The following is a 26,277-nucleotide window of genomic DNA, read 5'->3' as shown; positions in this document are numbered from 1 at the left end:
ACGAGAGTAGCATGTGACAACATCCGGAATGACCGGAAACCAAACGAGCCGAGAAGTATTGTTTAGAGTATTGATTACAGCGTTTAGAATGTGTTAAATGAAAAGTGATGAAAGAGAATATGAGGAGAAACGGCGTGTTAAGCATATATTGAATGTGAAAAGAACCTATCCTCTGTTTAAATGCAATAATGGACATTGGAGACGAGGCGAGCCGGCTGGCGGGGAGGAGCCAGCAGAGGATATATAACGGCACCGGAGGAGAGATCCGGGCTCTTCTCTTCGAGGAGCGGATCACAGCTGTTTGTCTGACTGAACAATATCCTGCTTGTGACCAACCCGCGCCTTTTTTAATTAAAGTACCCAATTGAACTTTCACAGAGACTCCATTTAGTCTCCTTTTAAAGCTTCTCTCCTGGACGGGAGAATAACGAACACAGTTAACACAAGCAAATCTAAATCTCTTCGGTCAAAATAGTTTCCCTTTAGCGCAATACCGCTTCAGTTGCGCCACTTATGTGACAGACAAGAAGAGTATGTGACAGACAAGAGTAGTCCATTCTAATGTGTAACACTTAATGTGGAGAAAGAGATGTGCTGTATGGGTTGATTGTGCGTTGATCTGTTGCTAATGCCTCGGGGTTCCGGTGGGCATGTAAACAAACACATAATGCTGCGCTATACTTTGTGGCCTCACCCAGTTGCATAGCGACACTTATTGTTTAGGTCACGGTGTCTTTTAATAAGCAGGTAGTCATATCATTAGCTAAAACTAGCTGGATCTGATCGATATGGACATAAACGAGTGAAGTCTAATCTGACAGGAGAGAAAGATCAGCTGCTGCTGACGAGTCGACACGCAGCTCTGCATGATCACATGCAGCGGTGAGCGGAACAAAACACACACTTCAGGTTAGAATATCACACGTAGCTATTTTAATTACCTCCCAAACTACCTAAACTAGTTATAGATATATTTAGTTTTACTGTCGGGTCACTCATTACTGGATCCGCGAGCTGCATGATACTGGTATAATAGATTGCCCGATCGGCCAACCAGCAGGTGAGGCTTCATGACCCGAGCTAAATACTAGATGGCCCCGGGCCATCGGGCAGTCCTTAATGTCGAGCCCTGCACTACCACTAGAGGTGCTACACTTTAAAATGTGACTATAGGTCGTAATAAGCTGTTGAACAGTCAACCTATTTGGTCGTTTTTTGGAGGAGGACAGGCTGAAAATAACACACATGCACTGCTAGTTGTAGCCTTTCTTTGTTTTTGGTTCATTTCACAGTGAACGACCCAATTCTGATTGGCCAATGGAGATTTGAATTCATTATACTAATGAGGTAGGGTTATAACTTATAAGTAAAAGAAGTCCAGGAGAGTGCCTCAGTTATCAAGGACATCCTTACTGAATGGTTTAATAGGTATGCCATGAAAATAATGTTTGAACTGTGCAATAATACTGAATATACTAATACTATTTTGTCAATCAAAACTTAAAACGTAACATTTCTTGGTATCCGTTTTCATCCTTTATGCATAGTAGCTGAATCACTGTAACGCATGGAAATGGAAAGCAGCCTCAGCTGGACTGATGTTCTCACTGAGATACATCCATGTTATAAAATAGATGTCTCGTACAAACTGAGAAGCAACCCTTCTGCAATGTGTGTATTATTTCGTGTTTTTCTTTGCTCATTATCTGTTGTAACTGTATGTGGAAACCTGCTTGTAATAATCTCAATCATTTACTTCAAACAGCTCCACACTCCTAACTCTCTCATTCTCTCTTGCTTTGGCTGATCTGCTTGTTGGGGCTATCGTATTTCCTCTCCCCAAGGAATTCTCTTTTATCTCTTGTCTGTACCACAAAGCTTTATTTTGCAAAGTACGGGGTACCTTTGATGTAACGCTGTGCACATCTTCTATTCTAAATTTGTGTTGTATTTCTATTGACAGAGCATCAGAGAATACCTTGGAACACTCAGATAAAGCAAACAAAAAATCGATAAATATGATAAAATGAATAAATGAGAATCGTATCTGTGTTGTTGATCTGTCATATTACAATGTTACGTTGATTTGTCTGTCTTTCACGGTCCATGCATTACGCATTTCAGTGGCTTTGTGTTGGAAAAGAAATGCAACCAAGCAGATATTTTTCTGGGTAGAATATCCTTCAACCAAGGTATTCTATATCCTTGATAGAATGCCCTGGCCGTTGCACTGAATGAGAGCGTACTTTTGGATTGACAGTTTGATCAACCAATCATATATTGATTTGTAGCCAATGGGCATATTCTTTCAGAGTTTCTCGGTTCCAGAGTACTCTAGAACAGGGGTTCCCAAACGTTGCCATGCCAAGGACCCCCAAACAACAAACTCTCACTCCCTAAACGTCCAGGAGCGACGCTTGGTCAGGGTGGCCGTGGCGTGCAGTTGGGACGCGCCGAGGCTCCTTCAGCTTCATAAACGGACGCAAAGAGCTTTCAACTGATTGAAATGTATTGGGCCACTCCACTACTCATCATCTCAAAAACACCAGATTACCTTTGTTAATCAAACGATATTGATAGGTTTAAATTGTGTACAATCATTTTTGTGTTTTTCCCCTTCAACTCTGAGAAACAACTTGTTTTCTCGGAAATGTGGAGCACCAAAGAGACTACACTACCCACAATCCCCAGCTATTGTTGTGACGACGCCTGTCCGCTTTGCGACAAACCCTGTGATTAATCTTCAAGCTCTGGGATTTGGATGTTGGAGTGGCAGTGCGCTAAGGTTACGCCGAGCGTCAAGCTCTTTGAAATGGAACGAAACCACGGCAGACTATTCAAAACTGGACTCGAATGCCCCCCGATAACTACACATGCTGGCTATTGTGTTTCGCAACATGTTCTCTATGGCACGTCTCTACTGGGAATTGCAGTTTTAAAAGACGTTTTCGTTTTTCCCAAAATGAGAAGTTGACAGTATTAAACTGTGTACAGCCCTGGAGGTTTAGGCGATAGGAAACAAATTGGTGTGTACAAATTTAAAACATGTAGTTTGCTAAACGGGTGAAAATCGCTTGTATCCATAATGGGCAGCATTATTATATACCCACATGACAGCTCATTGTTACTTTGTAATTCTCCACTAAAATTCAGAGGTTAACCTGGTATTTTTACTCCACTACATTTATTTTAGTTAGATTCTGATTAATGATGTGAAATATAAACAACCCTTAAAGCAGACTTTAGTTACACCTGAGTAAAATTCAGGGAAGGTGATTGTCAAGTGCCAACAATCAGGAGAGATATTTGATAGTTGGTGCTTGAGAAGACTAAACATTCATCTGCAGATCTCTATAAAGTATATTCATTAATCGTTATTCTCTACTAATAGTTCATTCAAAACTCTATATAATTGCTATTTTGCGCATCCCTTTCAAGATTTCAAGATTTTCAAAGGTTTATTGACATATCATACACAACTACGCTGTAGTTATGCAGTGAATGAAAAACTTGGGTCACAGTTTCCTCAACAGTGCATTACAAGACATCTATCAATATGTGTGTATACCTCCACCATTAAACTGTCAAATTCTGCACATTTCTTATACTATCTACATACATAAGAGTATAATTAATGTGTATAATACCAGTTAAAATAAGTGCTTCAACATAGTTAACATTGCAGGAAAGCAATATATTAGAGATTACTGTAAGTGCTTTGTCAGGCTTAATATTTATCTGTATAGATATCCCCAAAGTTGTTTTCTTATTTGAAAGAAGACCTTAACCTAAAGTATTCTTTAATGTGTTCATAAAGGTTAATGAGTTTGTCTGTTTTGCACATCCTCATATTAATATCTTTGTACATCCTGCACTAAACTGTTTTATTGTAGAGATCACTTACAGTATCTTCTTGATTTTTTATATTCTATATTTCTATCATTGCCCTTCTACTTTCCCCCTATGAAAGTATGTACTCTTAAAAAGTGTTCATCAAATAACATTATTTAACAAAAATAATTCAATAGCGCGCTTTAACCACTAGGCGGTGCACACAAGGTACACACAGCATACTAATAATAACTTTGTATTATTAGTGTAGGATACTTATGTATGTATAACATCTGAATATATTTAGTTTTATCTTTTTTTTTACATTATTTTACAGGATATTGCTATACTATTTCTCATGTTTTACTTCTACACATTAATATCTGATTTGTAAAACATCACAGACAGAAAGGTACATGTATATCCGTCATTTAATGGTAAGCCAGGGCCGTTTCTTCCTATAGGCGGACTATGCAGATGCATAGGGCCCCCGCGGCCACTAGGGGGCCCCCAAACTGAAAGATTTTTTTTTTTTTTTTTTTTGTATTCATACAAAAAAAGTATCATTCATACACACAAAGATGAACACAATTAGTAGAAGTGGGAGGGATGAAGCATAGCTTATGGAAAGTAGCCCTCCCGTGCATCATCCTAATACAACATTGGCATTATTGCGTCAAAAACGTATAGAAATAACGGAGTACAAAGAAATAAAGAAAACAGGAGAAAAAATTCAATAAAAGTTAGGGCAGGAAAACAATAAATGCATATATATATATATATATATATATATATATATATATATATATATATATATATATATATATATATATATACGAAAACTAGATATAGGGTCATTTTCTGCACATGTCAATGGAAATGAAAATACTATATATAAATATATACATATGTACACATGTACTTGGCAAATGAATAATAATAATAATAATATATGTATAATTGCCTATATCATTGTGAACACTTATTTTCAAGTGACTTTTTTTACATTCATATGTTCACGCTGTGGTTTTGAACTGCTTTTGAATATTATTAGGCATTTTCTTATGGAAAATATTGTGCATAACCAGTACTGTTTTAAGCTGTACTATGTCAAGACATTTTAATAGATTGAGGTTTTTTTTTTAAATATGGGAGTTGTTTGATCATATTTACCAACACCACAGACTATTTCTAATACATTTTTTTGGGATGTTATTATTTTTTGTACGTGTTTCCCCATATTTCGGAGCAGTAGTAAAGGTAAGGGAGAAATAGACTGTTATAAAGAGTATTTTTTCTTCAAGAATGTTCTTAGTATGATACAAAATACCTGTTGTTTTTGACTGTTTAGTCTGTATATCATTTATATGGTGCTTCCAATTGAATTTTTCGTCAACAAGCAGTCCTAAAAATGTACATGCACCAACTTTTTCTATCTCGGTATTGCAAATCCGTATAATGCAGTCATTTCTACTCTCAGACTTTGTATTGAATAACATGTCATTTGTTTTGGCCACATTAAGGGATCATTTATTAACTGCAAACCAATTACATAGTATTTCTAATTCTGCATTCACAATTTGTCACGGTTTGTGAAACAAGCAGGACCCAAATGCAGATATAAACTGAAACTTCCTTTATTTCAAGGCTATGATATATATGTACAATGACAAACAGAACACTCACCGCAGAACTAGTCAGGGAACAAAACGAACCGACCAAGACAGACAGACAACCCAGAACTTAAATACACACAAGACTCAATCACAGAACAAGACACAGGTGAGGAGGGAGGAGAAAACACAGGGGCCCAGGTGAACATAATCAGACCATTAGACACACCAGGGAAACTAATGACAAGAGGAAAACACAGGGAAAAGGACCAGACAATAACCCAAAGGAAAACATGACATGGAAAACAGCAAAAACACCCAAACCTACAAAACTATAAACGTGACATAACATGAGAATCGTGACACAATTTTAACAAGATCGCCAAGATTATGATGGGAGCAGAGAATTCAAAGTTCAGGTTCAGCCTCAATATATTTGGAGAGAATTAAAATGAGCCGTCTTTATTTGTAGACAGCCAAGCCCCCTCCTGTGTTTGGTGAAGCATTATGCTTAACAATCCAATTTAGGATATAAACACGACTAAACTGCAATGATAGCAAAGCTGCGGCTTGTGTTTTTGGGGTAATCAAGTCCAAATCATTGTTGGGCTGTCAGCCAATGAGTGACGTCTGAGGAAGATGAGGAATGTAAATTAAACATTGTTGAGAAAATGCTGCATCTCTTGCATTTATTGACGCAGAGGGACCTTATTGTTTACCTTTTTAATATAATTTTTTGTAATTTTCAATTGCTTGGTTTTCGTGAAATTAGCCTATTTTCCTATTAAAGTCTAACAGATTGATGCATCTCCACAGATCATCTTAAAGGCTTCCGAATCCCCCCATTGTAGTTAAAAAAAACTGTAAAAACTAGGGCCCCCAAACAGCATCTTGCATAGGGCCCCCAAAAAGCTAGAAACGGCCCTGTGGTAAGCTATTGAAATTGTGATCCAACTCAGTATTTACATTCTTATATTCAATGAAAATCAGTAATATCTTTAAAAACGTGCATTGCGGCTAAAACATCCAATCAGCGAGCTGAGGATCTTTCCTATGTCTGTTTCCGGTATTGTTCCTGTAATGAGAGTTCACATTTATGCTACATTGAAGGGTGGAATTGACTACACATCTTCAGAAACATAATTTGCTTCAGATATAATTCATAGCAAATAAAGTATAAAAATATAAATAATAAAAAGATAAAACACTGGCATGTAATTTACGTTAGAATAAATAGAAAGGTTTTGAATAATATATGAGAGTAAATTCTACGTCACTTTACAGCCCCGCCCACTTTTGGGGAAACCAACGCTGTCATTTGAACGGCGATCAAGCCTGAAGGCACAGAGATCTTCTTTTACTGTCCTTTCTTCTTAGAGGAAGTACAGAAACACGTAACTCTGGATTTGTTTTAATGTTTGAGGTGCAATAAACGACACAGCAGCTTTTTGGCATGTTAAAACTATTATTTTCTGCCTCGCTCATGAGAGTAACAACTGGCGAAATTACAGCCTTGCCTACTGATTTTAATTTAACCATATATCGAGCCTGATTCTCGATTTCAAATGTGTGCTCTAAAATGATATGTAAATGACTATTATCATTATTATAGGCAAGACAATAAATGGCAAAGATATGTAGAAAATAAACGTATTTAAGATACGTTCATAACAAACGTAACATGGGAGAAAATACGTTTCTAGCTAAACGTAATTGAGAATGCAGTTTAGTTCTGTGGGAACGTAATTTTTAGGAGACAGGGTTGGATTATTTTTGTATGAATTTATGTCTCATCCAAGCACAGAGCTTGTTGACTTATCACGAGGTTTGTCAAAGCGGACAGGCGTCGTCACAACAATAGCTGGGGATTGTGGGTAGTGTAGTCTCTGTGGCGCTCCACATTTCAGAGAAAACAAGTTGTTTCTAAGAGTTGAAGGGGAAAAACTCAAAAGCATTGTACACAATTTAAACCTATCAATGTTGTTTAATTAACAAAGGTAATCTGGTGTTCTTGAGTTGATGAGTAGTGGAGATATCACTGTGAAATCCATGGGCGTAGGAAGCATCCTCAATGTGGGTGGGACAATTTGACAGGGGGTGTGGGCGGGTGGCATGCTCAAGATGTTTTTTTAAATGTTGAAGTTAAATGCATCAATCTGCTGCACTTTGAGAGCAAAATTAGGGTCTAAATCTATGGATACATCTCTCAACAACACCCATGTGAAACAGAACTGTAAACAGATTTACTTTTTCTTTATGCATATTTTACAAATCACTCCCCTTTTAAATTGTATTTTTGTGTTACTGTCCTATAGTATGAGTTGGAATTATTTAATACTTGTTATTCTCTTATTTTGTATAACTATAATGATCATATAAAAGGTGTGCCTTGGAAATACTTATTTACATAAATGATTACCAAACCGTTTGAGACCCATTTTAGACTAAAGTTAACTATCTAACACTCAGAGAGTCCTTTACCTCACTGAACTCAACTGTAGTTATCAGCCTCTCAGTCTGACAGGAGAGGACTCTCCATCCACCTCTCAGAGAGTCCTTCACCTCACTGAGCTGTAGTTATCAGCCTCTCCCTTCACCTCTCAGAGAGTCCTTCACCTCACTGAGCTGTAGTTATCAGCCTCTCAGTCTGACAGGAGAGGACTCTCCCTCCTCCTCTTTAATAACAGTGCCTCATATTTGGGTGCTAGTGGAGCACGCTCGTGAACTGTTAGCGCCGGAGCCTCGCAGCGCGGAAACTGTGGCGCGCATAATTTTACAACTAAAGACACAGCTACACAAAAAACGCAGCATGTGTACGGCTCATGTGTACGGCCCTGAGAATCTGCCTTATTACAAAGTAACAGTGAAAACATGGTTTCGGAATCTCATTGATTTGGGCATTCTCACAATAAGCAAGTGGAATGGATTTGATAATGAAGCACTGACAGCCCGTCCACACAGCAGCTTTAAAAAAATCTTCCAACGCTTCTCTGCCCATTCACTTTGAAAGGGGTGACGTCACTTTGCCTCGCTTTTTGCCGAACTGCATTGTGGGGAAGCAAGGCGAAGATTCCAGGATTTACTGGATTTTCAGGATTCAAAAGTTGAGCAATGTTCAACTTTTGAAGCTGAGGTGGATGTGTCAGCCAATCAAATCCCGTTTATGCAAATCTGACAGTACAAGCGCTAGCCAATCAAACCACGTGTAAGCTGGGAGAGACATACCGCAGTTCATTTCTCATATTCCAAACGAGAAATTACGGTAGCAAATCACCCGGTTCTTTACGACCAGACTATTTAACGGGATACAAACCGGAGGAACCAGGCATGGAGGGAGGTGGCAGAGACAGTGGGTGAAACTGGTAGGTTTTCGCCTGTTTGGAGAGTTTATATCCAGTTTACTTCGTTTTAACATTGTTATTGCTTTGTATGTTGGGGGCGGGAGATTCATGTGATTGGTTGTTGGTCCCGTTGCTCGCAAAAAATCCCCAAGCTTTCAGACATGCCCACCTCCAAGATTTTCAAGATTTTTTCAAAGCTGCTGTGTGGACGGGCCGTGACACAGCGCTCTACCCCTCTGTTGCAAATTTTTTTTTACATGATGAGTACATTATGATGGAAAATATGACAAATTAATCATACAGCTTAATACATTTTCTTAATATATATTTGTATTAATAATTAATAATCAGTTATACATTTTTTGTATTTATCTTTTGTTTGTCATTCATTACATTCATTGTGTGTTATTTAAAATGATTGATAGATCAATTGGGGAGGTCGTAAGCTAACAGAAAATATACTATTTTTAACGATTTACATGTCACAAATTACTCCAAACTACTCACATATTGTTTTTCTGATATTCACGAAACGCTGTACACACATTGCTCTTTTGATTGCAAACATATTTCAAAATGGCTTTCATTAGCCCCGCCCCCCAGGAAGTCGGCCATATTGAAGAATTTGCGTTTTTTATGCATTTTAAGCAGTTTTGCTAACTCCTCATAGGAAAATGATCAGAAAAATTCAATTTCAAGAGAGGTTAAGCGCATAACCAATGTGAAGCTATATTGCGAAGGAATAGTCAATCGCTCAAACAGGGAGCTTGCAGAGAAAGTAAAACATTTTGACCATGTCAGATAAGCTACACTCACCTGCCTGTCTGCCTGGGACATCAACTCACACACACACACACGCACGTACGCACGCACGCGCGCACACACACACACACACACACTGAAGTATTATTTGAATTATTTGAAGTATTAAAGTAACGTGTTATGGCAGGAAAGTTCAATCTGGTATATTCATTTTAATGTCACCTTATATTGAATGTGTGTTAAACTTGTGATTTCTGCATTGAGTGACTTCTGCCTAGCAGATACCAAGAAGAGGCCCCTAGGGTCTCTCTGTTAATTATCAATTGTCCTTGCAATTAACAGGGGAATTCCCGGATACATTTTCAGATATAAGGCAGTTAAAGTCTTGTAGAATTAATGATTTATCTCCTACAGACCCCAAAAGAGGCCTTGAGACTTGGGTCACCCAGCAGTAAATGAGATAAAGGTCCTTTTGAGCTTATCAATAAAATGTATTCATTCCTAGTAAGCTGACTTTGGGGTGAAGGGAAGTTCAGGGAAGCCATTAAGCGATAAGAACAATTAACTTCTGTTAAAGATACATGATACGATGTTTGTGTGTTGAAGATGTTTAGGGGAAATGAGTATGTGTCCTGTCAAAGAGTCCTCTGTCATGACTCCGAATCATTGATTGGGGGATCTGCCTAAGGGCAGAGGGACAGAAACACACACACACACAAACACAAACACACACACACACCCCCCCCACACACACACACACACACACACACACACACACGCACAGAAGCAACAGATGGAATCAACAAACTGACTTACTACCTGGGATCCCGCCCAGAAGGGAAACCGACCAATGGAACACTGCCAACTCACTGTCTAGCTCGCTCAGAAGGGAACTCTGTGTATAAATGTTGTGATCATTTTGAAGATCGGCGCTCTTGTTTTTGACTTGCCGTTCCTGAGACATGTCTTACACGGTGGTAGAACCTGAGCCCGGAGTACTCTGCAGAGTGCTTCGTGATTAGGTGAAGTATTTGTATGATTTTGCCATTAAAGCAGATTATTGTTTAACCCTTATCCTGGCTGCTTTGAATTTTTCCTTCTTTTGAGAACCCGCTCATATAGACCCTTTTTGTGTTTGTACACAATGATGACGTAGAACGTATGCGCGCGCATTGTGGCAACAGAAGGATGGCAGAGATAAACAGCTTGTCAAGCTACGCAAGGGGATTATCAACTAAAGATCGTGAATGTTACCTTAACAAGTTGACTTTGACAAATGGTGTCCGACTTCCAGATCCGTGTTCTATTGATGAGTGGGTTGAAGACGTTAGCAAGTGGCCGAATATACAGTGGCCAGATATCTATACCTATTTAATTGAGAAACCGAGCGTGTAGACCAGAGAGAAATTACGAGCCTATAGATCAGTGGATGCTTACGAACACGTTGTCTGTGGTCATGTACAGAACGTCAAATACCATGACATAGACTCAGAGTTTTGTATTTTGAGATCAGAAATTCTCCCTAGTCAAAGACAAGGACACAAGACAACGATGTATGAGGCTTGGGTCATAATCAACCAACGAGAAAACTACGTCCTCACAGCGAATTGCACCTGTATGGCGGGGTAAGTAGCCTATTATTTGGTGTTGTGGGCTTGTAGGTAACAGTTCAGGGGTGTGTTACTGTCCTTTCAGCTGGCTATTACTCTCCTTTCCATATCAAAAATCGTATGCCTTGCCCTGTAACTTTCTCATCATAACCAGGGTTTGAAACTAACATGTTCATGAACAACAACACAGTGACAACAGGGTTCAAAATGTCAGCAGCCAATATCATTCAGTTACATTCAAAACCTGATTAAGCTTAGGATACTCACATGTCTAGTAAGTTAGATGTTTACCTACTTCATAGCCAGAGCCGAGATTTGTCTGAGAGCAAATGTTACTTTCAAGCCCAGTATGTTTATTATGATTTTGTGAATTTTCAGGCTTGGGTCATGCTGCAGCCATGCAGCTGCAATATTATTCAAAGTTGAGCTCTATGTTAGGATGGGAAGGACAGAGAAAGCAGCGGTTACTTCTGGATTGTGCATGTGGAAAGACATCAGCAGGAAAGAAGTCAGACCAGCTCCATTGAGGGAAATCAGCTTCCACAAACCAAAGAGGCTTGGCAGGCAACTTCCAGCAGCTTCAACATCTGCTAGGAAGAATAGTATCACACCCAGAGGCATGTAATAGTTGACAGAGCCTAGATAAGTTTCCTTTTGCCAGAGTGCATTTCATTCATTCTCAGGATTTCTCCTCAGTGTCTTGACACCATAATGTAGCCTGAGAAAGGTGTTACTTGGTGATGCAGAGATGAAAAGGCCTACAGACCAACGTGGCATCATGACCTTTTGTAAACATACACGCTCAGTTTGAATAGTTTCAGTATCATTTGTTATGTTAGTTTGAATATGTCTGTCCTTTTGTCTTCAGATTACTGATTCTAGAAATTCGATTGTTTGTTATCTACAGCTTAACTGGTCTGGTTTTAGAATAATTCAGTCATTATTCTTAAAATGTGAACATTATGCAGCACACTAATTGTGTCTTTTTGTTGCTCTATTATCAGTGTTGACAGATGATGACATCCGGGAACTGCTGGATGTGTACCCAGGTGCTGCAGTGCTGACGAGCCTGGAAAACAGTGACACGGACACTGCATCGTCTGACACTGATTCAGAAGAGCATCCAGACTTACCTGAGCCCTTGACTGCTTTATTTGATGCAACACTCCGGGAACTCTCACCACAGGAAATGAAGGTGAAATGTGAGGATACATTTCACAAACTAAAAACTACACTACAACCTCAACAATGTGAGAAACTGGAATTTGTGACACGGAAACAGTCAAGGTCAAATGAGTGGCAGACCTATAGGGCTGGTCGGATCACAAGCACCAAATTTCACCATGCAGCCACAACTGACAAGATCAGCAAAACATACCTAAATGATATAATGCAGTACAACAAAACAGAGTTAAATGTCCCATCTGTGCTCTGGGGTCAAAACATGGAGGAAACGGCAAGACAAGCCTACACTGCATTTATGTCCCAAAGCCATCCAGATTTCAGCATCAGCTCATGTGGCTTAGTAGTGCAACCTTCTGAGCCACACCTTGGATCATCGCCAGATGGGATAGCAAGATGTACCTGCTGTGGCAAAGGGGTGGTAGAGATCAAATGTCCCTACAAATACAGGAATAGCCTTCAAGGATGTACAGAAGACAAGCAGTTTTGTCTGGACAAGTCATTCTCTTTGAAACATTCACACACATACTACTATCAAACTCAACTTCACATGTTTGTGTGTGGTGTTAGCTACTGTGACTTTGTGTTGTGGACTAAGGAGAAGTTCATTGTGCAACGTATCCTAAGAAATGAAGAGTTTCTGCAGGAGGCTTTGCCAAAAGCACATGAGTTCTTTAGCTCGAGTGTGTTGCCTGAATTACTGACAAGAAGACATGATCCTGTCTTGGTGTCACAGAGAGCCTGCGAATACTGTGAAAGACCAGATTTTGGTAAAATGATCATCTGTGTCAAATGCAACAACCACATTCACTACAGTTGTGCACACATAAAAAGGAAGCCAGCAACATGGTTATGTAGGAAATGTCTGAGAGTTGAGGCTTGAATGCCTTCATGTAGGAGTGGGCAATATAATGTATTGTATTGTGATAGGAGATCAGATATGGTGTTAGATGTCGGTTATGGATTGTCTTTCCCTGGTTGTTAAAGTTGCATTACAGTTGAAACAATGAATTCATCATCAGCCTTTTCTTTACATTTGATGTTGTTATTGACAGCTGTGTCTAGATGCACTTCAGTGCAACAAGATATTTTAAGTTTTATTCTGTAATGCTATATATGTATCCATAGAGATAATTTGCGACCTAAAATTATTATTTACTGTTTACAACATACAGAACCAGTTTGATTCTAATATATTGTACATACTCCTACTTTCTATGTTGTTAATGTTTAGTGGCACCTGAATGGAATGAAACTCTGTTAGTAACAGCATTACAAATAAATGTGATACTGCACTCTGAATTGTTGAGATAATCTGGGGGGGAAAGGACCATTAGACACACCAGTGGCAGCCAATGTGGGGAGGTTTATTAAAATGCATTAAGTTTTAAGTACAGTAGGCCTATATACATGTTTTACAAATGTAAAATCACTTTATAAGTCATACATGGTTATGTGTAACTCATTTGGGAACAACACTCTTACAGAGGTTTGTGAGGGCACCACATACAATAACAACATCATCTAGTATGTCAACCTGCGACAAAGGAATAAATGTTTGTAAAATCTTAAAGTTTTTCCACCGACCAATAACTCGCTCTACATGGATCCTCACACGAGAAAGTTGTCTAGATGTGTCCACTTCCTGTGCAGAAAGCTGCTTCTTTCCTTTTGTGAAATGAGGGATACGAAGGGTTGCACCATAGGCCGCAAGCTCATCTCTGATGAGAAATCTGTCTGCTAAAACCTCATCCCTAGGCTCCAAAAGTTTGAGGAAACCTGACTCCTTAGTGATCTGCTTGTCTGAAACCCGTCCACCCCACCCAGGAGACAGAAAGGAAATTGCACCAGCTGGAGTGATGCCGATCAAATATTTAATGGTGTTGTTGTGTTTATAGTTTGACCATGTCTGGGCCCTGGAAGTCAGATTACTGGGTCTAGCTATAAACATTTCTGTGCAATCTATTATGCACCGGCATCTTCTAAAGTTGCGCTTGAATATTTTTGGCATATTTTTAAGTACTGCACCCTTACTTGGCCATTTAATGAGTGGCTTGAGGACCAAGGCCATAGCAGGGACCCAGCTCCGCAAAATATTTGATAAGGTAGTTTTTGATACCTGAAATCTATAAGCCAAGTCAGTATTACATAGGCCCAACCTTCATTTCATCAATATAATCAATAGGTGGTCCTCTACTGTAAGTTTGTTGTGAATTCTTTCTACGCTGCCCATCATTTTTGTAATCAGCCACTCAAAGACCACAGAGGTCAGTCCTGTGAGAAAAATCAATTGTCCAATATTGCACTTAACAGTGGTGTAGGAGAATGTAGATTTTTGCAGCTCTTCTTTCAGCTTTACATTTTCTGCTCGTAGTGTGTCAAACTCCTGTCGCAGGTTGACATATTCCTCCTGAAGTTGACTGTATCTCAGGTTCAGATCATCGTACTCTCTCTTTGGAACTGGGATATCCTCTTCAGCTTTAATATAGAAAAGTGAAAAATTAGCATGTGCTGCAACCAATGCAAACAAGTTCACAATTCAGGGGTTCTCACACATTTTTACCAATGAATTTTCAAAACTTTTCCATGACAGAAGAGAAGATACATTATCGATCCCAGGGGGAGATTTTTCCTCTGCATTTGACCCATCCAGGGGCCAGTGTACACGTCACACACAGAAATACATAGCAATTGGAGCAGTGGGCCTGGCAGGAGCACACACACACTAGGAGCACATTGACTCTTTCAGTGAGGGTGGGAACCCTGACAATCAATCAGTTAATTGTAAGATGATATATTCATATATTCATATATTCATACCAGGACAATGATCCATGCTGCATTCTTGTTCTGGATCCATGCTGCATTCTTGTTCTGGAGTTTCAGAAGTAACACGTTGATTTGCTGCAGTGTCAGCTCTCCTCTTTTTCCTATGGTACCTACAGTAACAGCAGAAATTCATAGTTAGACTAATCCATATCTCAGAACAGCAGCTGTTGGCACCAAAGCTTATGCTCGACTGAGAGGATGTCAACTCTAATCTTACCTGTCCATCTTTGCATTTGGGTTCTGGCTTTGTTTTGTGTACATGAACACAGATGGCACAAAATCAGGATTACTAGAGTCCAATGATGCCTTGCCTGCAAAAATAAAACACAAACACGTTTGTTTAGCCTAGCAAGCTACTAGGCAAATCTAACGCCAGCTTATCAAACTTTAGCTGCATTTGATTATTATTCTACATCATACAGACAATCACTAATGTAAACAAGGCTCTCCCGTAAAATCAAAGAGTAGGCTAGATAACCTCATTACCTGATATAAAGTGGGCGCTGCAGACGCGAGCATTTTTTATTATGTCCTCATTCCAGTCCACACGTTTAATCGCCTGCAGCCACAGACGCCGCCGGTTGCTCTGAAATGGTCGTGGTCCTCTCGGAATCCTATAAAACTTTAGTCCGCCGGTGGAATAGCGATTCGTACAACCTTATACGCAACAACCAGACATGTTGATGCTGGGTACAGTTTGTAAATACTTGCTAACCAGTTGCTACCTCGTCTTTGTCATTCAGAACTGCTTGAAAACAACACCACTTCCGTTGCCCACATGCGCGCGCAACTTTTTGATGACGTCGGCTGTAAAAGGGTCTATAGGAACGGCGCGGAGCAGAGATTCTGCCCCAACAACACACACACACACACACACACACACACACACACACACACACACACACACACACACACACACACACACACACACACACACACACACACACACACACACACACACACACACACACACACACACACACACACACACACACACACACACAGCTGGCAATGATATGATATTGACTGTTAGTCCAGCAGCGCCCTCTGCTGGCTGCATGCAATACCACCAGACAAATATACACTCCACAACACATAAATACAGCTCTTAAAGCATATAATATATATCAGGCTACATTCCTTGTATATGTTATGATATGAAGCACTATTTGCTTTCACGAGAAATATCAACTGTTTATTTGTAGATATATAATAAAGGATACAATTGAAGTGTGTAATGTAGGCCTGTTACATATGTAAGTGAGTGATATATATAATACACACTGCACTGTTTTCTGCACTGAAAACATGCAGCTGTTTACACTGTAAACATCATGTTACAATTAAAGCAGTTGTATTTAAAAACTAAATAGCCTAACATACAGGGTAGATGCGTTTAGTGAGTAAACAAATGGTAAAGGGCAGAAAGTGTGATGGGTATTTGAGCATCTAAAATACATTAGAATCACAACGGGAACAGTTTGCGGAGCTGTGTTTCGTTTGCATAAGCTGCGTGTGGATAAGTCGAGCTATGTTTGACAATGTTGGCAATCTAATGTTTAGATGACATAATAACCTGTTGTATTGTTTGTCAATGCACTATTTGTTCAGTATATAACACATGTATGTCATGGTTTTATTACAACCTGCCTGTTGAACAGTTAATTAACCTTGGAGAATATGTTCCATTGCAGAGAAAGTTATGCTTATTGTTTGCTGTATAATATAAGCAACTGATTCTCATTATACTTGTAATTTTGTATTTCTCTGTTATAGACCACACATAGGCCTTCATATAGTCCAGGGCTGGCAACTTTGGAGTTCAGCTTGGAGTGAGATGACAATATTCGTTTTTGGTACACCGATTAATTTTGATGCTATTAATTGTGTACTGCACCTCATTAGTCTTTACTCTTTTCAGTGAAAATATTATATTTTCTACTGTTGATATATGTCTATTAACTATGGAAGCCTGTTTGCGCCACAGGAAAAAAAATCCTGTAAGTCATTATAATGACTTAGTTATCTCATTATATTGACTTAGCTATCTCATTATATTGACTTACTATCTCATTATATTGACTTATCTATCTCATTATATTGACTTAATATCTCATTATATTGACTTAGTTATCTCATTATTGACTTAGCTATCTCATTATAATGACTTAAGACAACTACCAGCAAGTCAAAGCAATACACTAGCTGTAAGCAATCTTGATTTTGGAGCACTCCTGAAAAGAACATTGTTTTTGCTCTTGCCACACTTCATGAAGGTATCATCTACTGTTAAAAAGGTAACATGTGAAATTATGTTACTGGTATAGGCCTAATGTTAAATAGATAAACGTTAAATATAGCATGCACCGACCGTTTGGATGGCCGAACTGACTCGAGGTAGGCCTAGGTGTCTAACGTAACTGTATTGCTATATTTCGTGTAGTGTTAGCTTACTGGGTTTAACTGACGTATTTATTAAATAACATTAAAAACTCCTGTTCAGCTATTTCTTTACAATAATGTGCGTGAGTACTATAATTGTTGTTTTGCTGGTGTTAAAAGGTAAACACAGCGAACTGCAGTAGGCATGCAATTAATACTGTGCTACAGGTTCGCTAGGGCATATGGCACTTATTCATATCTTGAAGCGGATCGAAGTCTCGGAACGATGCACACTGTATGGGTCAATTCATTAGGGAGAGTTTTTGCTTTTGACTACATTTTGACAGGATTCGTACCGTGGACGCATATAGTAAATGGAGAAACGTTTCAAACAGGTCAGCTCAGAATTCTGTGGCGAGCAAGATAATGTGCATTGATACTGTGCTAGAGAAATAGGGAGCTCCACCATGGTTATTTAAAACGTGTTCAAGCTTGCAAATATCCGTTTACCTATACATAAGCCATCGCCTACGTTAGGTTCATACTCGTCGATTAAATATATAATATGAGTTCAGATTAAGGCGTTGGAGACTAGCCTATATATAAAGTTGTGAGTTTGTGACACAGCTGCTGCGGGCTCCTGCGTTTCCATGTGCAGTGCTGCCGGAGTGCACCGGAACGATACTACAGGACATTTATTTTCTGAGGAATAACATTTTTAATTCACATAAGCGACCGTACACATACAGCGTTTTTTACGTGTTCATTATGTCCACTGTGGATGTACACACACGTACTACGCCTGTACCAAAAGTAAAACATAACTTGTTTAAGTCGGAAAGAGGCTATAACTCGCCCTGGTGACCGAACGTCTACATAATCATGAAAGCAGAATATGAAGTATAACCGAACATCTGATGTAGAGTTCGGACTGTAGCAGCAACTGTGGTTTTTAGCATATCTTATGAAGGTAAACAGCGGTCGGTGCATGCTATATTCAACGTTTATCTATTTAACATTTGGCCTATACCAGTAACATTACTTCACATGTTCACACCTTTTTAACAGTAGATGATACCTTCATGAATTGTGGCAAGAGCAAAAACAATGTTCTTTTCAGGAGTGCTCCAAAATCAAGATTTCTTACAGTGTATTGCTTTGACTTGCTGGTAGTTGTCTTAAGTCATTATAATGAGATAGCTAAGTCAATATAATGAGATAGCTAAGTCAATATAATGAGATAGCTAAGTCAATATAATGACATAGCTAAGTCAATATCATGAGATAACTAAGTCAATATAATGATATAACTAAGTCAATATCATGAGATAACTAAGTCAATTTAATGAGATAACTAAGTCAATTTAATGAGATATTAAGTCAATATAATGAGATAACTAAGTCAATATAATGAGATATTAAGTCAATATAATGAGATAACTAAGTCAATATAATGAGTAACTAAGTAAATATAATGAGATAGTAAGTCAATATAATGAGATAACAAGTCATTATAATGACTTACAGGATTTTTTTTTTTTTCTCCCGTGGCGCAAACAGGCTTCCATAATTAACTGTTAATGCTTATCTTTACAGTTTAATGTATTTTAATTACACTTAGACTTATACCTGTTTACATCCTACTATCTCTTATACGGTGGCCCTGAAGTGCAAGACACCACAGCATTTCAGAAAACACCACAGCATTTCACAAAACGCCACAGCATTTCACAAAACACAACAGCATTTCAGAAAACGCCGCAGCATTTCACAAAACGCCACAGCATTTCAGAAAACAAAACAGCATTTCACAAAACGCCACAGCATTTCAGAAAACACAACAGCATTTCAGAAAACACGACAGCCTTTCAGAAAACACCACAGCATTTCAGAAAACACCACAGCATTTCAGAAAACGCCACAGCATTTCAGAAAACACAACAGCATTTCAGGAAACACCACAGCATTTCACATTGGACGGAAAGGGTATTCCTTTAGGGAGAACACTTCTTGTTTGTGATTGGACAGGGCCAAGTAGTGACCATGTCTAGTAGTAGCAGAGTGTTTTTATAGCAATTGATCGAATCCGCGCTGCTGCGCCAGTCAACAGAGCGTGCGTGTGATTATTTAGTAGCAGGATATGCACGGAAAAATAGGGCTCCCCCGAAAGCAAATGGGTAATTCGAACACTGCTCAGCGGGATATTTAAGTTTCCTCAGCATGTCTATATGTTAAAATGCAACGGGGGAAGTAACTGAAAGTAACCGTATGTGGATATTGCATCTACCAACCTCGAAGCACGTTTCCCTGGAGAGGACGCGCACAGTCTGAGAGATTCTCTCCAACACAGGGTGAGATCGCTCCTTCGTGCCACGCCGATCATCGTGTTTTCCTTTTTTGTGGATTATAGCCTGAAAAGGCATTCAAACATTTCTGTTTTTGCCGCCGATGGGCGCAGGAGCAACAGCCTTTTTTTTGTATCAATGAACTATACTATGGCCTGGATTAGGCAGTAAAGACAATTTCAATGTATCGTGAGTGGACTTTTTGTTGGGTTTTGTTTGGCTCGAAAAACTGTGAATACATTTGAATAACGCAGAAAACCTGTCTTTGTTTATTTTGTTAATGTGTGCATATAGACTTTAGTTAATACATTTCCGTGGGGACTATTTTGTGGGAAGAGCAGATTATCCGTTTATTATTTCTGTTTACCTTTTATAATATTTCATTCAAGAACCCCTTGTGCGTTTAATTAACACAACTATTTTTAAATAGTTGATCGTTACATGTCTGTCCCATAGAAGAACATGACAGCGCAGCGCAACTATACTACGGACGTGACTGCCCTGGCAGTGACATCAACATAGCCTGCTTGTGCTACCACACTTTCCCCTCAAAATATCGTTAAATAACGAAACTTGGAAATAGTGCCAATCCATACAAAGTGTAACCACATCATGTACATATGAAAGCAATCTTTAAAAAATAACAGCGTTGGTTTAATCTATAACTATTTTGACCATGTTCGTGCTGTTTTTGCCATAGAGAAGCATTGCCCCGGAAGCGTCTATCGTTATTCCAACCCAGTTTAGATTTAACCACGCCCACTTCCGCATTACGCAAGGATCGACGTAGCTCTACGCGATAGCGTCATAGACACGGCACAACCGCGAAATCTGAATCTGACAAGCAAAATACCGTCCTTATAAACGCTGCATAATATACAATATAATAGTGCTTCTTTGTCAATATGACTGACGACCACACTTATGCAGTGCTGAGGTAATGTTAATTCATCATTTAATATTAATTCCTGATGGATATAAGAGGGATACATTAGCAAACATCTGTATATATAGCCTATATATAATGTTTCGTTTTTTTTGTTTGTCTTCTTTGTCAATATGACTGACGACCACACTTATACAGTGCTGAGGTAATGTTAATTCATCATTTAATATTAATTCCTGATGGATATAAGAGGGATACATTAGCAAACATCTGTATATATAGCATATATATCATGTTTCGTTTTTTTGTTTGTCATGTAAAATGTTAACGTTTATTTAATATTTTATAGACATTTATAATGTGTTATAAATGTCTATTTTAACATTAATAACATATTAACGTTTTGCCATGTAAAAATGAAAGGTTGGGACATTTATAAAAATGTATTCCTTTACATAAAAGTGCTTTCCAGAGGTGTAAGAAGTGATAAGATCTTGTACTTGAGTAAAGGTACAAGACGAGATCATTCCGATCATGGCACATGTGTGTAAGTAACAAGTATGCTGTATAATCTGCAACAACTTTCAGGCGGTGTTATTGATTATCTTTGCAAAAGAGCCCCCACCAATATTGATTTTGAAAAATATCTTTTAATTGAAATATGGGAGCAAAAACAAAAGGGTAGAATTGATCATACCCTATTATGTTATTATTGCAACTGTTTTGATTATATTGTGTTGTTTTGTTTATATATATATATATATATATATATATATATATATATATATATGTATATATATGTGTATGTATGTATGTGTGTGTGTGTGTACAAATTAATTAATATAAAGTGTATATATGTGAGTGTGTGTGTATAAATGAATGAATACATCTGTGTGTATAAATGAATAAATAGACGTGTGAGTACATATAATTGTGTGTTTATATATATATATGTTTATAAATTAATAAATGTGTGTATATATATATATGAAATAGTATCATTAAATAATGCTGTGTGTGTATAAATGAATGAATACATCTGTGTGTATAAATGAATAAATACATGTGTGAGTACATATAAGTGTGTGTTTATATATATATATATATATATATATATATATATATATGTTTATAAATGAATAAATGTGTGCATATATATATATATATATATATATATATATATATATATATATATATATATATATATATATATATATATATATAAAATAGTATCATTAAATAATGCTGTCAGATAAATGAAGTAGGCTACACAGTAATAGTCAAGGTTATATTCAATATTCTGCACATACACTAGCTGAGATGATAAAACACCAGTAATACAATCTCAGGACTCTGGATCGTTTACTTTCAGTCAACAAATCCTTTGGAAATACAAAAAACAACTATTCAATATCCTGCTTTACACTGCGACCGCTATAACTGCCGAAAATGAAGTCTATGACGCTAAAGCTACGTTCTTGCGTAATGCGGAAGTGGGCGTGGTTAAATCTAAACTGGGTTGGAATAACGATAGACGCGTCAGGGACATGTCAAGGAAAGCCCGCCGGCTTTCCCTTCCAACGATTTGATTGGTCGGAAGGAAAGCCCGCCGGCCCTTCCCTTCCGACCAATCAAATCGGGAAGGCCTAAATGCCGTGCGTGACACTGCGTCTCACATACACAGTTGCCTTAGCGACAAGAGGCAGATATGAAATCTCCCTTCTACACAATATAATATTTGCAAGTATAGAGTACTGGCTGATGTTTTAGTCAGAAACAGGTAAACTGTAGTGTAAACGTACTACTAATAAATAACTTTAGTGCGAGTAAGTTACGTATTTGCACTGTAAGAGACTGTATATCAACGCAGCCTCAGTTGCACTTTCTCGCCACCTCTGGCCGAACAATGAAACCTAGCCAAAGTAGCTAGACAGCATTAAACATATAGCTGCTAATGCTATCAATATAATGCCGATTGAAGAATGATCACAGAAAAGAGTGTAAGTTACATTAAGTTAAGATAAAGTAAATATAATAAAAAAGAAGAAGAACGGCCTAAAGGAAAATAATTGTCATCCAGGCAGCTAAACTCAAACAATAGTTAGCTGTTCAACATTGGCAAAACATATTTATTTAAGTTTAAAAATATGTATTTAGACCCCTAGCTTGCTCACATTATGACAATATATCTGCTCACTTTGTTAAAAACGTTTTGTTTCTGTATAACTTACCTAGAGTTAGACTCTCCTCCGCTGACATCCATCCTCCACAGCAGCCAGAGGTGAAATGGCAGTTGGGACATTTGATTGACAGTTGGACAGTTGAAAAATGATACATTTGAAATAACTCAATCGTGATTGGGCAGGACAGTGCCCAATGTTAGTGCCCAATGTTAGCCCAGTGTTAATCAACACTAATGTGTTGACTATGTGCATTTTTTTTTTTTCTATGTACACACATGTGTGTGTAAAATAGTTCAGAAATGACACTGAATGTGTTGAATTGCCTTTGACACAGCAGTGTGTTAAAAAAAATGACACATTCATTCTAGGAGTGTAATACTTTTACAAACACTATGGTAATAATATGCATTCATTATGACAATATCATACTATTATAGGAGTGTTCTATAGTGTGTTAAAAAAACAACTACAGAAACACTAAATATTGCACATGCATCATAGATTTTTCATTTCATTCTAAACTACATGTCTTAACCTTTTCCCCTGCCCCTACAGTTTATAAGACACACTGAGATCAAACTCCGACTGTCACAGACAGACAGCAGCGATTGCGTTATTGAATGGTATATATATATAAAAAAACACAAACACCCAAGTACTTTTTCAGCTGTAATTGCATTATTGCATACTTTTTAATGACAGTTTTGCATTTGGAGAGGCAGGGTGACAACGGAAAGCTTGGTAGTCTATTACTTAGATACGTTTTACATTTTTGGAGGGAAACGCTTGTGTTCATGTTAGCATGGGTAGCATGATCATGTTAAGACTATGAATATCATTTTACCACAACAGTGGATGAACAATTGATGTGTTTGAACAAGAACAACAGGAAGAACAAAGTAAAAGGGACGAACAAAGTATTAAGTACAGTGTATGGAAAAAGTGGTGTGTGTTAGAACAAAACAAAGTAAAATGAATGAGAAGGAGAACAAAGAGGGTTAGGGTTAAACAGAAAAAGATTAATTCAGACAAAAAACACAATTTGATTAATCTAAAGTGTAAAACAATCTTCAACACAGACCAAATTAGTGCCCTTGGACAACAAAACATATGGTGGGGCAAAGAAACGATAAATTAAATTGAGACAGAGTGGGAGACTGAAAATGATTACTATGATAAATATTAAAACTATTTACAAAACTATTTACAGAAGCTCCTGTTGAACACCACTACAGGATATAAAACCTTCCAAGCCATGATCTCTTCCTGAAATCAGGACCACTCAGAGGAGAATGCAGCACATCAAACTGGAGTCAGGAGTGTGAATAACACATTTTGGCCAAAACAAATTGTTGCTTACCAATACAGTGGCTGAACAATGGACACCAAAAAGTGAAAAACAGAAGCATAATTGTGCGAACAACAATTGTGTGTGTGGGGGGAGGGGGGGCATTTTACAAATATTTACAAACAACTATTTACAAAAAAGCAACTATTTATAAAAAAGCAATACTATTTACAAAAAAGGGTTAGGGTAGGCAACTATTTACAAAAAAACCCCATCTGTTTCGGGGCCTGAAGATCGGTCCTTCATTCACTGCTGTAGAGTAGCCTGTTCAGTAGGCTATTATTTTTTTAAGACTGAATAATACCTTTGAAGAACAATCATTAAACTAGTGTGTATATTACAATACAAAGGAATCTATCCTAGCATGCCATCAAGCATTAAAAAGTAGCGCTAGGCTAGTTGTACAGTACAGATGAGTTAACACGGAACAGTACACAAAAAAAATAAGTACAGTCAACATGTCACATAATGAAATGTTAGTATGTATCCCAAAATGCAATGAAATATTAAATGAAATATTTATCACAAACGCCACCTCATTTCTACTAGTGCTAGCAGTTAAGTCATATCATTCAGAAAAAGCCGACTAAGGATGGCTGACACGGTCAGGTTCAGCAGATAAAAACCAAAATAACAAAAAAAAACACATAATCAATCTAAATCCTGCTTGTTAGTTACCCAGCATCATTGATATATAAGCTGCTAGCGATTCATTACTGAAATCTTACCTTCAAAGCTGACGAAGTCGCGCTAGCTAACTAGCAGGCAATGCTAGCAAAATTGGTTGTAACAACCAAGATAAAATATAGATAATTACGCTGTGCATATACAAATGAAGACCAGTATAAGCATCATAAAGGGCCTCTGAGACAATATAGACAGTTGACAATTCAAAATAGGTTGATATTTCAGCAACTTACCTCTGGAACTAATCGACGCGCCGTAATTGTGAATGAGGTCCAACGCCCAAATGACAATATTTGGAACTATTTCGATGTCCATACCCCGGAAGTAGGCGCCGCTATTTTTTACAACGGAGGTCTATGGGAGTGTCGTAACTCTTATCTCTCTATGACTCTTGTTTAGCCTAATGGATCCGATTCCATTCAGAAAACATGCATTTTAAAAGCTTTTCGCCTGCCGTCTTGTATGCAGACTTGTCAAAGCGTTAATTCATGGTTTTTACTAACCGTTATCAGTATGTACTGTAGTTACTTCGGTATCACTTTGAAACGTGTATTACAATTACATCATGGTCAAATATGTTCATTTGGTTATAGTTGGTATCTCCCATAGCAACCCAGTCTCACGGCATTTCGTGTTCACCAACACGATTTTTAATCTATTGATTCGTGTTCACCAACACGATTTTCCCCTTTTTTTCGTGTTGCACAGCATGATTTTAAAAGCAATGTATTTCTATTGGTAGTCTTTCCCCTTTTTTTTCGTGTTGCACAGCACAATTTTAAAAGCAATGTATTTCTGTTGGTAGTCTCACGGCATTACGTGTTATAGGAAGACCGGAAGCTGTGTGGTTCATAAAAACATGTTCTTACTCAATATCAAGCCACGATTATTGCTTATTTAAAATCGTATCATTTCGGACTTTTGTTGCTGTCTGTGAGGAAAATAAATGGGGCTCATTTTTCCTTCTAATTTGTTATTCTTTTCAAAATAACACACTGTTATTTAGTCAACAATAACACACAATTATCCTTGTTTTTATTTATTCGTTTGATTCTATAATCTCTGGCTTTTTTGCCGTCCTTCAGAAACTGAATTTCAAAATAAAATTAACCGGAAACAGACATAGGCCTATAAGGGACATTTCGAGCATCATCGAGTTTAGGATGGCCGAAGACACTACACTACCCATAATCCCCAGCTATCGTTTAGGACTACAGTACCCGTGATTAAACTTCAAGTCGGGATTGGATGTTGGAGTGGCAGTGCGCCAAGGTTACG

At 38.0% G+C, this 26,277-nt stretch overlaps 2 protein-coding genes across 3 annotated transcripts; one reads left to right on the top strand and one right to left on the bottom strand.

Moving 5' to 3' along the window:
* The first annotated feature begins 10,656 nt into the window (after positions 1-10,656).
* Positions 10,657-13,912, top strand: LOC307014103 (uncharacterized protein). 2 transcript variants are annotated; one of them, XM_079641827.1, is made up of 3 exons: positions 10,657-11,172; positions 11,596-11,774; positions 12,162-13,912. In XM_079641827.1, the coding sequence occupies exons 1-3, from the start codon at positions 11,099-11,101 to the stop codon at positions 13,220-13,222; spliced, it is 1,314 nt and encodes a 437-aa protein (XP_079497953.1). In that variant the 5' UTR covers positions 10,657-11,098; the 3' UTR covers positions 13,223-13,912. The 2 variants fall into 2 exon arrangements, with proteins under 2 accessions (XP_079497953.1, XP_079497952.1); XM_079641826.1 differs by having other exon boundaries at positions 11,536-11,774.
* LOC307014104 (uncharacterized protein) lies at positions 13,688-23,047 on the bottom strand. Its single transcript, XM_079641828.1, has 4 exons — positions 23,013-23,047; positions 15,386-15,479; positions 15,160-15,278; positions 13,688-14,817 (listed from the first exon to the last, which is right to left on the bottom strand). The coding sequence occupies exons 1-4, from the start codon at positions 23,038-23,040 to the stop codon at positions 14,501-14,503; spliced, it is 558 nt and encodes a 185-aa protein (XP_079497954.1). The 5' UTR covers positions 23,041-23,047; the 3' UTR covers positions 13,688-14,500.
* Between the last annotated feature and the right edge of the window lie 3,230 nt (positions 23,048-26,277).

The sequence above is a fragment of the Notothenia rossii genome (genome assembly GCF_949606895.1).
Source record: "Notothenia rossii genome assembly, chromosome: 8".
NCBI classification, from domain to species: Eukaryota; Metazoa; Chordata; class Actinopteri; order Perciformes; family Nototheniidae; genus Notothenia; species Notothenia rossii.
This window is presented reverse-complemented; position numbering and strand designations above follow the sequence as displayed.

Excerpts from the sequence above, each read along its gene's own strand:
- LOC307014104 (XM_079641828.1), bottom strand. The coding sequence starts at position 23,040 with ATGTCAGCGGAGGAGAGTCTAACTCTAG. Across the intron at positions 15,279-15,385 it reads CCAAATGCAAAGATGGACAG|GTACCATAGGAAAAAGAGGA; the intron begins GTAAGATTAGAG and ends CTGTTACTGTAG. Across the intron at positions 14,818-15,159 it reads CAGCATGGATCATTGTCCTG|CTGAAGAGGATATCCCAGTT; the intron begins GTATGAATATAT and ends TCTATATTAAAG.
- LOC307014103 (XM_079641826.1), top strand. The coding sequence starts at position 11,099 with ATGTATGAGGCTTGGGTCATAATCAACCAACGAGAAAACTACGTCCTC. Across the intron at positions 11,173-11,535 it reads AATTGCACCTGTATGGCGGG|GCTTGGGTCATGCTGCAGCC; the intron begins GTAAGTAGCCTA and ends GTGAATTTTCAG. Across the intron at positions 11,775-12,161 it reads GAATAGTATCACACCCAGAG|TGTTGACAGATGATGACATC; the intron begins GCATGTAATAGT and ends CTCTATTATCAG.